Genomic DNA, 14,897 nt, shown 5'->3' with positions numbered 1-14,897 from the left:
CTCCTAGCACCTTAGGATGTGACTGTCTTTGGAGATGAGATTTTTAAAGAGGTAATTAGGTTAAAGTTAGGCCATGAGGGTAAACCCTAATTCCATGATGTCCTTATGAGAAGAGTAAATTACAACAGAGATGCAGAAGGAAGACCATGTGCGGACTGAGGGAGAAGACAGCTGTTTACAAGTCAAGGAGAGAGGCCTTTGAAGAAACCCACCCTGCAGATCCCTTGATCTTGGACTCCTAGCCTCCAGAACTGTGAGAAAATGCATTTCTGTTGCACAAGCCACCCAGTCTGTGATGCTTTGTCATGGCAGCCTTGGCAGACTAATATAGCCGCCTGCCTGCCTCATAATGAGCTCTGCCGTGAGGATCAGTGAGGCACTGTACTACGTGAGGGCCATATAAGCACCAAGCGTCTGTTAGAGGTCGAGGTCTGGGAGGTTGCCATATGTGTCCCTGCCCATGGAGATTACTGCTTCCAATCAACAGATTTATCCAATGCCCTGATGGGCTACGGATATTTTTTGCAGGTACACATTTTTTTAACATAGACTAGAACTGAGCTAATAATACATGTAAGAATATTTTCACAGCTAATCCTTAATGCTTTTATACATGCCTGAAAGATGAGCCTCTCTGAAGGGTTATGGTCGAGCTTTAAATACAGAGGTATTTCCATTTAGGCACAGATGTTGCAGAAAAATGTTGTATGTATATTTAATTCTTATAAAGTGAATCATGTTTTAACGGTGCCAGGGGATTTCCATATTTAAGGGAGCCCTGAAGTGAATCTGTATATAGTGTAAATAATCTCTCACTCCAATTTATTATGCAAGTTCCAATTTTCATAACAGTTAAAAAGAAATACGTGATTTTGTGGGTTTTTTTCCTTTTCACTTTTCTTTTTGATGTAATTTCAGACTATACAAAAAAAAGTTGCAGGAATACTACAGAGAATCTCTATACAAGGTTCTTCCTTTTTGTTGTTTAGAAAACATAATGACTTACTTGAACTGCTCTTATCCCCCTGCCTCCAAAATGTCAGCTAATAGTGATTTTTACAGAAAATATTTAACTCAATATGATACTAAACACATTAGCAGTAGCAATTCCAAATACCACTTATTAATTACCCAAAAAGTGCCAAGCAAACCCATTCAATGTTTAATTTGGATTATCCCCTACTCTTAACCTTGTAAGACAGGTACTATCATTACATCTATTTAATAGATGAGGATTCTGAGACACAGAGAGTTTTAGAATCTTGCCCGAAGTCACACAGATAGAAATTTTATGGTGCTGAATGCAAATCAAATCAGACAGATCCCTGGGACCCACGACCTGAAGGCTAGTCTTCCAAATCAGTTGTAGGCAAACTATTGTCTTTTGGCCAAATCCAGTCTACTTCCTTTAAATTTTTTTTTTTTTTTACAATTTTATATGGTTGCAAACAATTAAGAGAAGACTAATATTTGGTCACAACATGAAGAATCACATAAAATTTAAATTTCAGTATCTATAAAGAGTTATTCGATCAGGGCCACGCTTGTTCATTTACCTATTATTTATGACTGCTTTTATGCTACAAGACAGAACTGAGTACTTACAACAGAGACCTTATTGCCCACAAAGGCTAAAATATTCACTATTTGGACCTTTACAGAAAAAGTTTGCTGACCTCTGTTCTAACGTTCACTTTCTGTTTGGAAGATACCAAGAGTGATTGTCAGGACAGCATTAGCCCTTCCCCGGGAAGCTGTCACAAGTTATTTCAGAGAGCATCATTTTATCATCAATACTTGCTACAATTTAACTTTATTTCATTTTTGTTAAAACAACCAAAAAAAAAATTTAAAGACCTGTTTTTTGAATGCCTGACAAAAATTTCTTTCTAATTCATTGTTGTTCGAGATAATAAAACAACTAGAAAAAATTGTCCATAAGGTATTTGTGGAAGGCTAACAATTTAACTACAACAAAAACAACAGAAATATGTTTTATCTCCTTCAGGGTTGGAACTGTTAGTATTTAGGTAGGGCTATCCTAGAGCTTTTGCTTCTAAAATTCTAACAGGCACTCAATTACTTGGGGAGCCTTCTAAAATGAATATTCTCATTTAGTAGGTCTGGGGTGGGGCATGAGAATCTGCATTTCCAATCTGCTCCCAGGGGATGACCATGCTGCTAATGATAGTAAAATGTTAGGTACTTCATAAACAACATCAAGCTACAGCTAATATTGATGAAAGTGACCATTAAGATGCCACTGAGTTTCAGGTACTGAACCAGGTACACTGTGCACACATTATGATTTTTTTCCCTTATCAAACCCAAAAGGAAAATAAAACCCAGAGAGAGAAAAATAGAAGACAACTGAAATCTGAGCCAGTCTGGTGTGACTCCAAAGCTCAGACTCACTCACGGAGATACATCTGCTTATTAATGGTGATACTTGGTCTTGAGGTGTTTAAACATCCTCTCCAACCGTGGAAAGACAAATATCCATCAACCAACCCCATTTGCACTAAGTCACATTAAACAGTTCCTCATTTGCCTTCAGCCTGGAAGCACCTGACTCTTCCAGGCTAAGGATGTTGGCTAGAACCTCATGATCAGGTTTAAGAATCTGTAATAGAGGGATCCCTGGGTGGCGCAGCGGTTTAGCGCCTGCCTTTGGCCCGGGGCGTGATCCTGGAGACCCGGGATCGAATCCCGCGTCGGGCTCCCGGTGCATGGAGCCTGCTTCTCCCTCTGCCTGTGTCTCTACCTCTCTCTCTCTCTCTCTCTCTCTGTGTGTGTGACTATCACAAATAAATAAAAATTTAAAAAAAAAAAAAAAAAAAAAAAAAAAGAATCTGTAATAGGGTTTGAAACAATCCCACCAAGGAATCCTCTGGGCTAGATGTATCTTCTATAGATAAGAAAATCCCACTTGCACGATCACAGTAAGACAGACAGGGAGGAAATACAGAGAGAAAGGAGAAATGGGGAGCTCTTAAGGTTTGACAGCATAGCTGAAAAAAGCATGAATTTGGGGGATTTTTATACTTAGTTGTGTGTTCTGGCCTCACTGATTGTAAGTTTCTCTGACTTTCAGCAAGTCATTTAATGTCCCAGACTTGGCTTTCACATCGGTAAAATCGGGACCCCCCAAAAATCTACTTCATCGATAATTGTTGTAGGGATGAGATCTGTTACTTGGAAGAGGTTGATAATTTGTAGGTAATACGTGATCTCAGTAATAATAATAATGGGCTAATAACTATTATTAATTTTTTGAATCTCAAAATACAGTACTTTGGGGACTAATTTTGTTCCACTGTTCCTTGAAGAACAGGAGAGCAGATTGATGGCTGCTGAACTGTTGGGTTTGGCCACAGACATAATGCTAAACATAACAGATTAAATGAAGAACATTTTAAGACTGGGAGTTAATGGCCAGCATTTAAATTGGGGAGGCTTAATGTCACAAGACAGATGTCTGGCTTCTCTTGAGAAATCAAGGGATTAGGCCACATGAGTCTGGACCTATATTCCCCTGTGGCAGGGCCACAGAGGGTGATAGGGCGAGGGCATTCTTCTCTGCAACTGAGATTGTCCCCTCCAACTGTACATTTATCTCGCAGCTCATGAAGGCATTTTAGTTTGCAAAGTATGATGACGAGAAAAAAAATCAGAAATTGTGCTTTAGCTTAAATCTGTGAGGTTTACAAGTCTCTGCAAAGAACTGCCTTTCTCTCTCTTTCTCTGTTCTTCCTAGGGACAAGAACCTCAGATACTGCAGGAGTCCAAAAATTCCTTTAGACAGTCCTCCCTTGGGCTCCCTCTTCTATTTCACTTGCTACTACAGAGCTGTATTTTAGGAGGAACTGGAAATACTCGTGGAATGGAGGCAGAGTTATATCTTGAGTCCTCTTCCATATCCCAGATTAGGTTTAAACTCCTGACCCCACTCTTTTGGTAAGAGCAGAAAATATACTGCGACTTTCACTCTCCCAAAGAGTAATCAAATACAATTGATTAAATACATTTCCCAACACACACACACACACACACACACACACACACACACACACACCCGTGGGCTGAAAGCTAATAGAATATTTCAGCTGCTGGAAATGGTTTTCAAAAATGACAGGGAATTAATGCGGAAAGTTTCAGGTTTTACAATATCATGTGTATATCAAACAAACGCTAGAAAGGCACAAACAGATCCATCTTTTCTCCCAGAGGAAATAGCAGTGATATTGGGGTGTTTATGTTTTTTTAAATAATACTGGGTTCAATACAATGATAAGTGTACATCGATTAACCTTTGTGTCGGGTTTAAATGTATAACCCATTAAGTAATTTAATCTCCTCCAAAAAAACAAAAAACAAAAAACAAAAAACAAAAAACAAAAAACAAAGCAAAACAAAAAACCAGCCTTTGGCATTATTCTCTGAATAATCCTTGTTTAGTTTCCATAATGGTATACTGTTTAATGAAAAACTCATTAGAATGTAGCATACGGCATAATTAATTCTGGTTGATTCTTTGGGTGTAAAGAGCTAATGCAGATGCTGGCTTCCATTTTCCAGTGGCTTTATTAATTTTTCATAAACCAATATTTCGACTGTAATGGGTTGTAACAGGTCCATAGAAGTTCTAGGAATGCATTAACTGTCACCAATGCAGTTAATTTAAGTAGGATTTTGCTATTTGTGTGTTGGTTCTTCACACTACATTTTTAAAAGAGAGCTTCATCGGATACTTGGAGAATGAGTATCTACATATAATTAACATACAGGGTATTAAACAATATTTGGCCAATTTGTCTTTATTTACACACAACTTAATTGGCTGGGCTAATAACACTGAACTATAAATTCTAAAAAGCGCTAAAAGTGGGAAGCACAAGACCGTCAAAACTAAATGGTTTATAATAGGATGGCGACACAAGTTAAAATATTTAGAATATTTTAAAAATAAAAAAAAATGAAATCATGTCATTTTTGAAGTCTCTGGTGATTTTTTTTCATAGGAAGAGATTGGGACAAAACCAGGAAACAAGCTTGATAATAGCCTTGGTGTTGGGCACCGGTTTAGCAATCCTGGGGTCCGTCAGGAGCCCAATCTCTGGGATGGGTAAGAAGTTGCTGATTTGGTTTTACCTCTTTCGATCTTTTAGGATTGTATTCACATATTTGTAATAATCTTCATGGTAAGACTATTATGTTTCAAGTGTAGATATGCGTGCTAATTCATTACTATCTGTTTTATTTTATTTTTTAAATATATTTTTATCAGAGCTTTCAGTGGTTGCCTGACACTCAAAGGATGGATTCCAGATTCCACATTCCTTTATCAGAATCCATCATCAGGTCTCTTGCAACTTTTCTCTAGAAGGAACCCTCTGATTTCAACAGATCAGTATTTCTCAGCCTTTGGGAGAAACCTGATTTTGCCTGAGAAATTTCTACATCGAGTGAAGATCAAGCACCTGGTTTTCTTTTTTGTTGTTGTTGTTCTTGTTTGTCTTTGTGGTTTTTTTTTTTTTTTTTTTTTTAGCACTTCTCAATGGATTCTGAAGATAAGGCTGAGAAACTCCTTTGGACACTACCAAACTCCTCCTTACTCACTGCTACAAAGCTCTTTCTTCATTTTCTTCCCAGGAGAACTCTTATTTATCCTTCAAAATCCAATTAATAACCCCCTCTCTAGGGATCCCTGGTGGCGCAGCGGTTTGGCGCCTGCCTTTGGCCCAGGGCGTGATCCTGGAGACCTGGGATCGAATCCCACATCGGGCTCCCGGTGCATGGAGCCTGCTTCTCCCTCTGCCTGTGTCTCTGCCTCTCTCTCTCTCTCTGTAACTATCATAAATAAATAAAAATTAAAAAAAAAATAATAACCCCCTCTCTTAATACAGAGAGGATTGTTATTTTTTTAGTGTTCTGGTCGGCAGGTATCATCATTTATTATACACTAAGTTTATTTGTCTGTATCCCTCAGTGCTCTAATGAATTCTAGAGGGAAGAGGTGATCCCCCCAAGTGCTTACCTCAGTGCCTGGCACTTTACAGGCCTTCAGCATTGCAACTCTGAGCTAAAGGATGAATTAGCAGAAGCCAGTGGTATATGTGACTTTATAAGGGGCCTCTCTCTTTGGCCCTTCCTTGATGAACATGATGCTGCAGAAAGACAAGCAGCTTGTCTCACAGGTTCATGCAGGATTGTGCAGTCCAGTGCTACAACACCTCCCCAGGGTGTAAGCTGGTGGCTTTGCGTTCAGCAAATCTGGACTCCCTAAGCTGGGGTCAGCAAAGGAGGGGTAGGCTTTCACTTTTTACACAGTTGTGGGTGGGGCAAGGACACCTATTTCATGACCTACGAAAATTATATGAAATTTAAAGGTCTGTGTCCTTAAAGCTTTATTGGGACATAGCCATGTGCACAAGGCATATGTGTTATCTGTGACGACTCCTGTATTACAGCAGCAGGGGTGAGTGGTGGGGGGAGACTGACTGTAGGCCCACACAGCTCGCTATTCACTAACTGGCCCTTTACGAAAAAAAAATTGCAGACCCCTGTTCTAAGTGAAAAAAATGCACACATTTTCCCTCTTTCATAACTAAATGCAGCATAACTAAATGCAGAAGAAAAGATCATCATTTTCTTTTCTTCTAGAACCAACAAACACAGCGGTATGTCTTATTTTATACCATCCTCCCCTACCACTACCACCATGACCATGAATATATATATATATATATATATATATATATATATATATATATATATATTTCTGAGATTGCAATCTTGTCCTTCTGCTTCTTCTTCCTCCCCTCCTCCTCCTCCTCCTCCTTCCATTGTGCAGGAAAGGGTTAACTCAGCAGACCTGGGCTGCTCAATCCTCATTCCTCCCAGAATGTTTGTCTTCAGGACTGGCCCTTGGACAGCTCCTGGCAGGTGAGTTCTAAGCCCTTGGAATATTCTATCCTGATAAAACCATTTCTGGATGCCTGAGGCCTTGGGCCATACAGTGCCAGTTTGATAAGATAGTTTATGGGAGCAATGTAGCAAGGTAATTTATGGCGGATGCTTACTTTTGCTCTTTGGGCTAAGGTTTGAGTAGCTGAGGTCAGTTCTACGGGGCTTCCAGGTTTGTGTGCCTGGTTTCCTAGGAAGTGGACTGATACCCAGCTGGCGGCACTCTGTGTGTGTTGTCAGACACCATGACTGCTGAAGTTCAGCGCATCGTATACTTCCACCTTGAGGGCACACCCAGAGGCTTTCGCCTGGTTTCTTCTGGATTCCACCTTATGTCCTCTTCCCCTTTGCTGATTTCTAATCTGTATCATTTTGTAATAAATCAGAACCATGACTATAACAGCCTTTCTGAGTCCCATGGGCGCATCTAAGCAAACACAGAGACTGAGGGTGGTCTTGCGGACCCCCGACACAAATCTGCAGCATAAAATCAAGCTTTGTGCTCTTCTCTCCTAGAGTCAAAAATGGCAGAGTAATGCCCAGAAGCGAAAATACTTGAATGAATGACTCTTTAAGTTCTTTGGGTTGCCACTGATAACTACAGATGCTTATGTATCTTTAGCAGGAACCACTGATAGGGTACGAGAAATATTAAGATATTTGGTGCATGTGGGACAAGGGTTCTCAACCTCAGCATCATCAACATTTTCAGCCAGATTATTCTTTGTGGTGGGGGCTGTCCTGTGCATTGTGGGTTGTTTTGCCAGCAATGAATAACCCCAGGTCCCCGAAGATGTGACAAAAGCAAATGTCTCCAGAAGTTGCTCAGTTCCCCTGGGGTGTAAAGTTATTTCCAGTTAAGAACAATTAATCCAAGATATTGGATTAACTAAAGCATGTGTGGGAGGTAACTTGTAATATAATGGAATGAGCTTTGGAATCACAAAGATTTGGCTTCGGATCCAGCTCTTTAACTTTTGAAATTAGCAACCTTGAGCAACCTAATATCACTAGATTTCTAATTTATCTGCAAGATGAAGAAAATGACCCTTATCCTCCGAAGTTATAATCTCTGTAAACATATGCGATGGTCGCAACATTGAGTTTGGCATGTGGCAGGTAATATTACGTGCAAAGATATTTTTATTAATTATCACTATATTCTAGAGCTCAAGCATAGAAGACATGGCAGGCGTGTCGTAGTCTAGTCCTATGGAGGAAGCTGCACAGCAAGGTAATGCCAAATATGGGCTTTGAGGTTAGAAAAAAGACATTTATATAATAAGCCTATTTTTCACATTCTAGTTCTGGGATATGAGGGATGAGATAAACTCTCAGGAAAGCCTTAGTTTCATCATTTCTATAATGAAGAGAATGCTGTAACATTTTTATGAGGTTCTGAGGAGATGCAAAGTGTTTTGCACAGTGCCTGGCACACAGTCAGTGCCTGGAGTGGCTTATTGTTGCTGATGTCTTGAGTTGTTCATGTATGGATGATGGCAGCCCAGAACTTTCCCTATGAAATTGATCCAGAGCCAAATATTCGAACCTCATCTTTCTCCCGTGGTGCAGAGGTGGGGCTTCTCCTACAAAGGCTGTCCCATCATTTCCTGCTTTGGGGGAGGGAGCTCTCCTTGGTAGACTTTCCATGCAATAGATTGGGAACTAATTTATTGAGGAAGTGCAGTTTTTAGCACATAATCAAGTTCTGATCCTATCTGAAGATCAAAATCCCCCAAAGGTTCCATCAAAGCTGAGCTGCATTCCTTCCGTGGGCCCGGGAAGGACACAGATAAAAATTAAGGCCAAATGTGGGAGGGATGGAGTGAAATCTGATAAGACAGATGGGGAAAGGAGAAGAGAGAAGGAAAGTGAATTGCAACCAAAGAGGGAGGCGAAGGTAAACAGATGTACGAGATAAAGTCTTTGAAGTGGAACATTTCTAGGCTGAAAATCCTTTGCTTGGGGACTTAAATCTGGACTCTTCTGTTCCAGTTCACTGAAGTGCAGTGCATTTGAATCTGGCAGATGTGTAAATTATACAAAACATTGCAGAGCCAAAGGTCACTGTTCACGAGGAGCCATTGCTCTGAGTCTAGTCAAAGCCGGTCCTCTGGGTGGATACGGGCAGTGTTAGAGCCACGAAGGGCACTAATATTTGAATATTTGCTGCTTTGAGGGGCTCTGAGTGGTCGCAAGGACGCTTCCGACCTACATTACATTCCTTCAGGATACTAGGTAGTCACCCAAATGCAGGTTTTGTACATTCAGGTTTGGGGCACATCATCCCAAACCCAACCCAAAGTCTAGGATGGTGGCCAACAAAAGGAAAGCAGCCTGTGTCAGGGACCCCAGTTATCACAGGTTCTGACAATCTTACTTTTTTTCAGACGCCATTGTATCCAAATTGCAGGAAGGGAATTGGAAAGAAGTCCATCCAAAAATTCGGCTAAAGGTCATTCTCTTAACTGTAACGGACTCAATGAAGTGAAATAAGGGAAGTGACTGGGAGGGAGACCTACATCTACCTTTTTGTGACTCAATTCTTTAGATGAATCATGGCTCACAGTGGCCAAAAGCCCATAGAAAACCAATACCTTTGTACGGGTAATCCAAGGTCAAATACAGCTGCCCTTTCGAGATAAGCAATCACAGAGTGCTACATCCATCCTCTTCATTTTTAAACTTTATATTGAAATCCTGATCCACTCTCCCATCACCCAGCCTGGTCTCAAGGCATGTGCTCCGTGGTCGGGATTTCACCGAGGTGGACACAATCAATCCAGCTGACTTCAGTCATCACAGTAATCTCTTACATTTTTATTTTACTTTACAGTCTATAAAGTTCTTTTACACTCATTATCTTACCTGATCCTCCCTATAACCCCAGGGTAACCTAGTTTTAAGACTTGACCACCTTTCATATGTGACTTTATAGCCAGGTATGCGTCTTTTAAGTACCGCCACCCCCTACCTCGCCTTTGAAACCAGAAATGTTTATTTTAGAAGGAAAATCATATTAAATACCCCCTTCTTCTTCCTCCTACAAAAAAAAAACCACACACACACTAATAATAATAGTATCGCCAGATTACTGTTCATTACCATTTTCAAGGTTTTCAGGTTGATTTACTCTGCATCTCTCTACTTTTGACTTTAATTGTGTGTCTGTTGTCATCGGGACCTAACTATATCTTAGATCTGCACTGCATTGGTAGATCTTTTCTTTTCCCTATTGATCATGACTTGTGGAGTAATTTACCTCAATTCCAATTTTCCTTTGCAGGCGGGGTGCTCTCCATCCATGGAAGTGAGTTATGTGTGTTCAAGTGGTGCATCTTATGAATCTTGTTAAGCTTTGCCGCCTTATAGCACCACTGATGGAATATTTAATCACAGAAATGAGTTGGCAGATATGATATACAGCGTGGGTGAGCTTTGCAGCCATCTTACCGGCAATTGAGAAACGGATGGATCTGCCATTTGTCAGTCCCACGTCGACAAGTGTGTATAACCTTCTGTTATTTATTTTTATTTTGTTTTACTTATGTATGAAGATTAAAGGTGCTTGCTTTCCATCAAGAGTTTCATTGGCTAGATATTATGATTCTTCCTAACAGACACCACTGTTTCTTTTAATCTTTTTATTAGATGGCGGTGGAACTTCTCACAATGATGGGGGACCTGTAAGAAGCTCCTTTGAGGCCTCCTCATTGAGATTCTTAGAAACACTATTTCTAATTATACTAAGTAACTTGAAGCATGCTACTGGAAACAGATATTTGCAGATACTATACTTCTATTTATTGCCTTCAAATTTTTAAAAAGTCTGAAATGGAATGGTCTTAGATACTGGCTTCGAGATCCACCTGGGCATTTTTTTTAATTGACTTATCAACCATTTATCTTGAGAATAAGCCCCAAGGTGGCTGAAGATGATTAGATGTAGGCAAAATAATCAACGCTGTGTAGCTTTGTAGGAAAACACCCACTTGTCTTTGGAGAAGATTTACGTGGGTTTATGGGATGTACTGATTTATGCATATCTGCTTCTGAAGACTGGTGTTCGGTAAGCATTCTTCTGGGTAGGACTCGGTAAGAGTTCAGAAAAACCACCCGAAATGAAAGGCCTTTCATAACAGCTTTCTAAATGCTTTCTCTGGAATGTGTGCGCAAGGGAGAGTGTGTGTCATAATTTATCAAAGCAAATTAATACTGTTCTGCTAGTAATTAAAGATCCTCATTAAGAGGTGCTCCTGCCCTCTCCACCCCCACCCCGAGTTAGCAATAAAAATGCACTCAGGGCGTCAAGAGGTTATATACGAAAATCAATAACCTGCCATTTTATAATTAAAGAGAAAATAAATGTTAGGGAAAAGTCCACTAAATTAGGAAAATTACCTTTAGGAGAGATTGAAAATATTGATTTTAATTTACAAAATATGTGAACTTTTCATGCCCCGTTCTGAAAGACAATTGGAGGCTGGGTTGTTAATTCTGCATAAGCTTCAGAAAATCGATAATTATACTATGGGAATATCATGATATTTGTCATTAATACAAAATCTTATATATAGGAGTGCCTAATAAGCCTGGCTTTCTATCTCAGGCAGATACAGGGCTAGGCTGCTAAAAATCCTCAGGAAATCAATGACAAGGTCTTCATTTCAGCTTTGAGGCACACTCGAAACTGCAAGATAAATCCAGACTATGTTTATAGTTGGAGAAATTAAAAAAAGCCCCCTAAATCCTTAGGCATGGATATTCAAATGGATGACATTAGTAATTATACCTCCATAGGGAAATGAATACATGCGACATCTACATTTGCATCTCCATCAGTATAGGGGTCTGTAAACTTGAGATTTAAGCTAGCTGGATTCTTTAATGGTCTTCAAAGATTTCAAAGGAATTGTTCTGGAATGTTGGATTGGCAGCATTTCCCCCCATTTCTGAATACCATGAACTCTATTTACCTACATATATAGATAATTTAGGCAAAAAGGAAAGGCTTCTGATTATTAAGGGTAGTTCATCATATTGGCAATACTAGCAGTCTTAAAAGATTTCTCAAGTAACACTTACGTATTCATGTCCCCTTCCTTTTCTTTTTAGATTTAAGTTTATTGGAGCATCTCAGAAATAATTATTTCCTTGTCCAGAATCCTTAAAATTGCCCCTGACACAACCAGTTAACTACTCTGAATATGGAGGAGGAGGTAGTGGGGGTGGGGTGGGAGGGTGGGAAAGGATCGGTAGCATTGGTGGCAGTTGGAATAATCCAAAATTCCATCCTACTACTCTTCTTTAATTTGACTGGTTTAGACACAGGGCAGTAGTCTGATCTACCATCGTAGGACACAGTCAGTAAGAATTATGACTTTCAATATTCCCCAAAAACAAAGAGGCGGTATGTAACCCAGTTGTAAGGAACACAGGCTCCTGATTTCAAACTCGAGCCAGCTTCTTACCCGCTTGAAATCTTAGCCATTTAGTGCTAAGTTACCTTAGTTTTCTCATCTGGAAAACTGCCATGAGGATTTAAATACATTAATTCAGGTAAAGTGCTCAGAAAGAACCATGCCTGCCCGCAGATAATACTCAGTAAATATTAATCTGTATTATAACTTATTCTTTTCCAAGAGTCCCATGATCTAACTTCTGCAGCCGGGCTCAGGGCTAATCTGAATGGCTGCTCTAATGTCCTCAAAGTCATGCTGATTAATTTATTCTTGCATATACAAGTCAGTTTGAAGGGTTTCTTCTGTCTTAATGTCCTTTTAAACACCCACAGATACGCATAGTTTTGAAATCACATATAAAGGAGATGTTTGGGGGTTTCTTGGTGGCTCAAGCCAGAAGACCAGCAGCTACACTGCACGGGACCAGAGACATGAACTCCCTCTCTCCAACCCAAGGGCCTCATTTATATCCTCCCTCTTCATCAGATGACTTCTCGTTTCTTGTCCTTGACCCATTATTCTGGGGAGAAACTGTGCAAGTAGCCAGGTACACATGCTTGCAGAGGACGTGCCAGTGCGTTATCCCTGCTACCCCGTTTCATGAGGCAGATGCATGGAAGCTGCCGTCTGGCTTCCTCCATGCCCTTGTGAGGGATGCCCTTTTTATGCGCTTTGGACAAGGATGTACTTCAGCAGTGTCTGTGCCCCCCAAACAGACTGCCTTGCCCCCGACCCCAGAAACTAACTTCCCTCAAATGGACATGCTGACAACAGGAGGACCAGTCCTCTCATGTATTAAGAAAATAATCTCTTAGTTTAGTGGTTTACTCAGAATTCAGCACAATCAGTTCTCCATTCATTTTCCCCTTATGGCAGAGAGGTGGAACATTAACTTACTTCTTTTTATTTGGCCAGACTTTATGTGGTGCTGGCTATGCACCAAACACTCCTCATGTATTAACCCATCTAGTGCTAAAAGACACCTGTGAGTTTGTTACTACTATTATCTCCCATTTAACAGATGAAGATACTGAGGCACAGAGAGGTTAAGTAACTTGCCTAGAGTCACACAGTTGGCAAGTAGAGGGGCCAGGATTTGAACCTGGGCTGTCTGAGTACAGTGTCTACAATCCTCACTTTGCTAAATGTCCTCTCAGGAGGTGGGTTCCACCATATAATCATGGAAAGCCTTACAGCTAGCTAAGACTTTCCTCCCCCAGAAAAGTCAACACAGCTACTTCACAGTAAGAGAGTCGCTGGAATTGACCCAGGCTTGTGGTAGAAGTCACATGTGAAGAACAAACATAGCCTACCAAAAATCCAGAACCTAGCTGTCATATTGGGCCTTCCCAGATGAACCATTTTTTTCTTTGTCAAGCGGGTTACTATGCCCAAGGAGCCATCCAAGTGCCTTGTGTTGCTCCGTCGTACACTACGGTTGATCCATGATGAGGAAAAGACAGATGGCATCCCAGGAGAGACCAAGTGAGGGGGTGGACTTACCGTGAAGAGGTCCCTAAGTGAGTGGATCTAGGCCAACTGGTCACTTATTTCTTCTTATTAAAGAGCAAGGGCCCCATCAAAGAAAGAGTTCTTTTAAGCTCCCATGTGGCAAACCTACTAAAGTTCTAAGGTGCTAAAGGCAGCCTTGCTAACGAACAAGGGGCTAACAGCCAGAAGTAACAGGTCAACCAGAGTCAAAAGCTCCGCACTGCTGCTTCTGGGTTATCCTCTCCCAAACTGTGACAAACGAGTTTTCTACACTGATTTCCTGATCAACCTGTAGTTGGCGGGTAGCAGGGAAGGGGCGAGGGGAGACACCTACCCTGGAAGGCAAAGCAGAGAGACATGGAATTGGTAAGGACAACTGAATAATGGAGAAAGAAAGACCACTTTTTTTTTTTTATATATAATCCTTCTCTTGGCACTTTCAACCCACTGCCACATTATTAGAATAAGTGAGCCAACTCTCTGCTTTGCCAAGAAAAAAAGAAAGGCAACCCTGAGTGGAGATGTATGGCTAAAAACCACACCCAGGCCTACTGAAATAAAATGGGCACGAACAGCTCTACGTTTATTCAATATGCCCTCAAACAAGTCTCAATGCTTTTCGGAGGCAAAATCAATGTAAAATGTTGTAAGAAGTGGTTTCATGCATACTCCACAGTGTAATGCACGGATCTGATTCCCCTTTATATATTTAAAGGGTTTTAAACACTTTTGGTTTTGCTTAAAAAAAAAAATCCTTCAGAACTTCTTAAGAGAGGGATTTACTTGGTTCAGATTACTTCATGAAAACTGTTCTTTACTGGCAGGCAAAACACATTCAGAACAAAGAAGTCATGCAAAGAGGAACTCTTTACCTGCATAGAATTCGGGGCTGTAGACCGCACCCACAACTGGATTCAATTTCCAGCCTTAAAACAAATACAAAAGAAAAAAAAAACATTATTACCACATTTGTTTCAA

The 14,897-nt window shown here is 40.4% G+C and overlaps 1 protein-coding gene across 35 annotated transcripts in view; it reads right to left on the bottom strand.

The window, feature by feature from the left end:
- RBFOX1 (RNA binding fox-1 homolog 1) overlaps window positions 1-14,897 on the bottom strand; it is a 2,033,710-nt gene that overhangs the window by 85,783 nt on the left and 1,933,030 nt on the right. For all 35 annotated transcript variants that reach the window (XM_072835692.1, XM_072835700.1, XM_072835693.1 and 32 more), the window contains one exon: window positions 14,792-14,845. In XM_072835692.1, coding sequence (XP_072691793.1) covers window positions 14,792-14,845 — 54 coding nt within the window. The remainder of the gene's footprint in view (window positions 1-14,791; window positions 14,846-14,897) is intronic.

This window comes from Canis lupus, chromosome 8 (genome assembly GCF_048164855.1).
Source record: "Canis lupus baileyi chromosome 8, mCanLup2.hap1, whole genome shotgun sequence".
Taxonomy (NCBI): Eukaryota; Metazoa; Chordata; class Mammalia; order Carnivora; family Canidae; genus Canis; species Canis lupus.
Note: the sequence above shows the minus strand (reverse complement) of the source record. Positions and strands in the feature narration are given on the sequence as shown.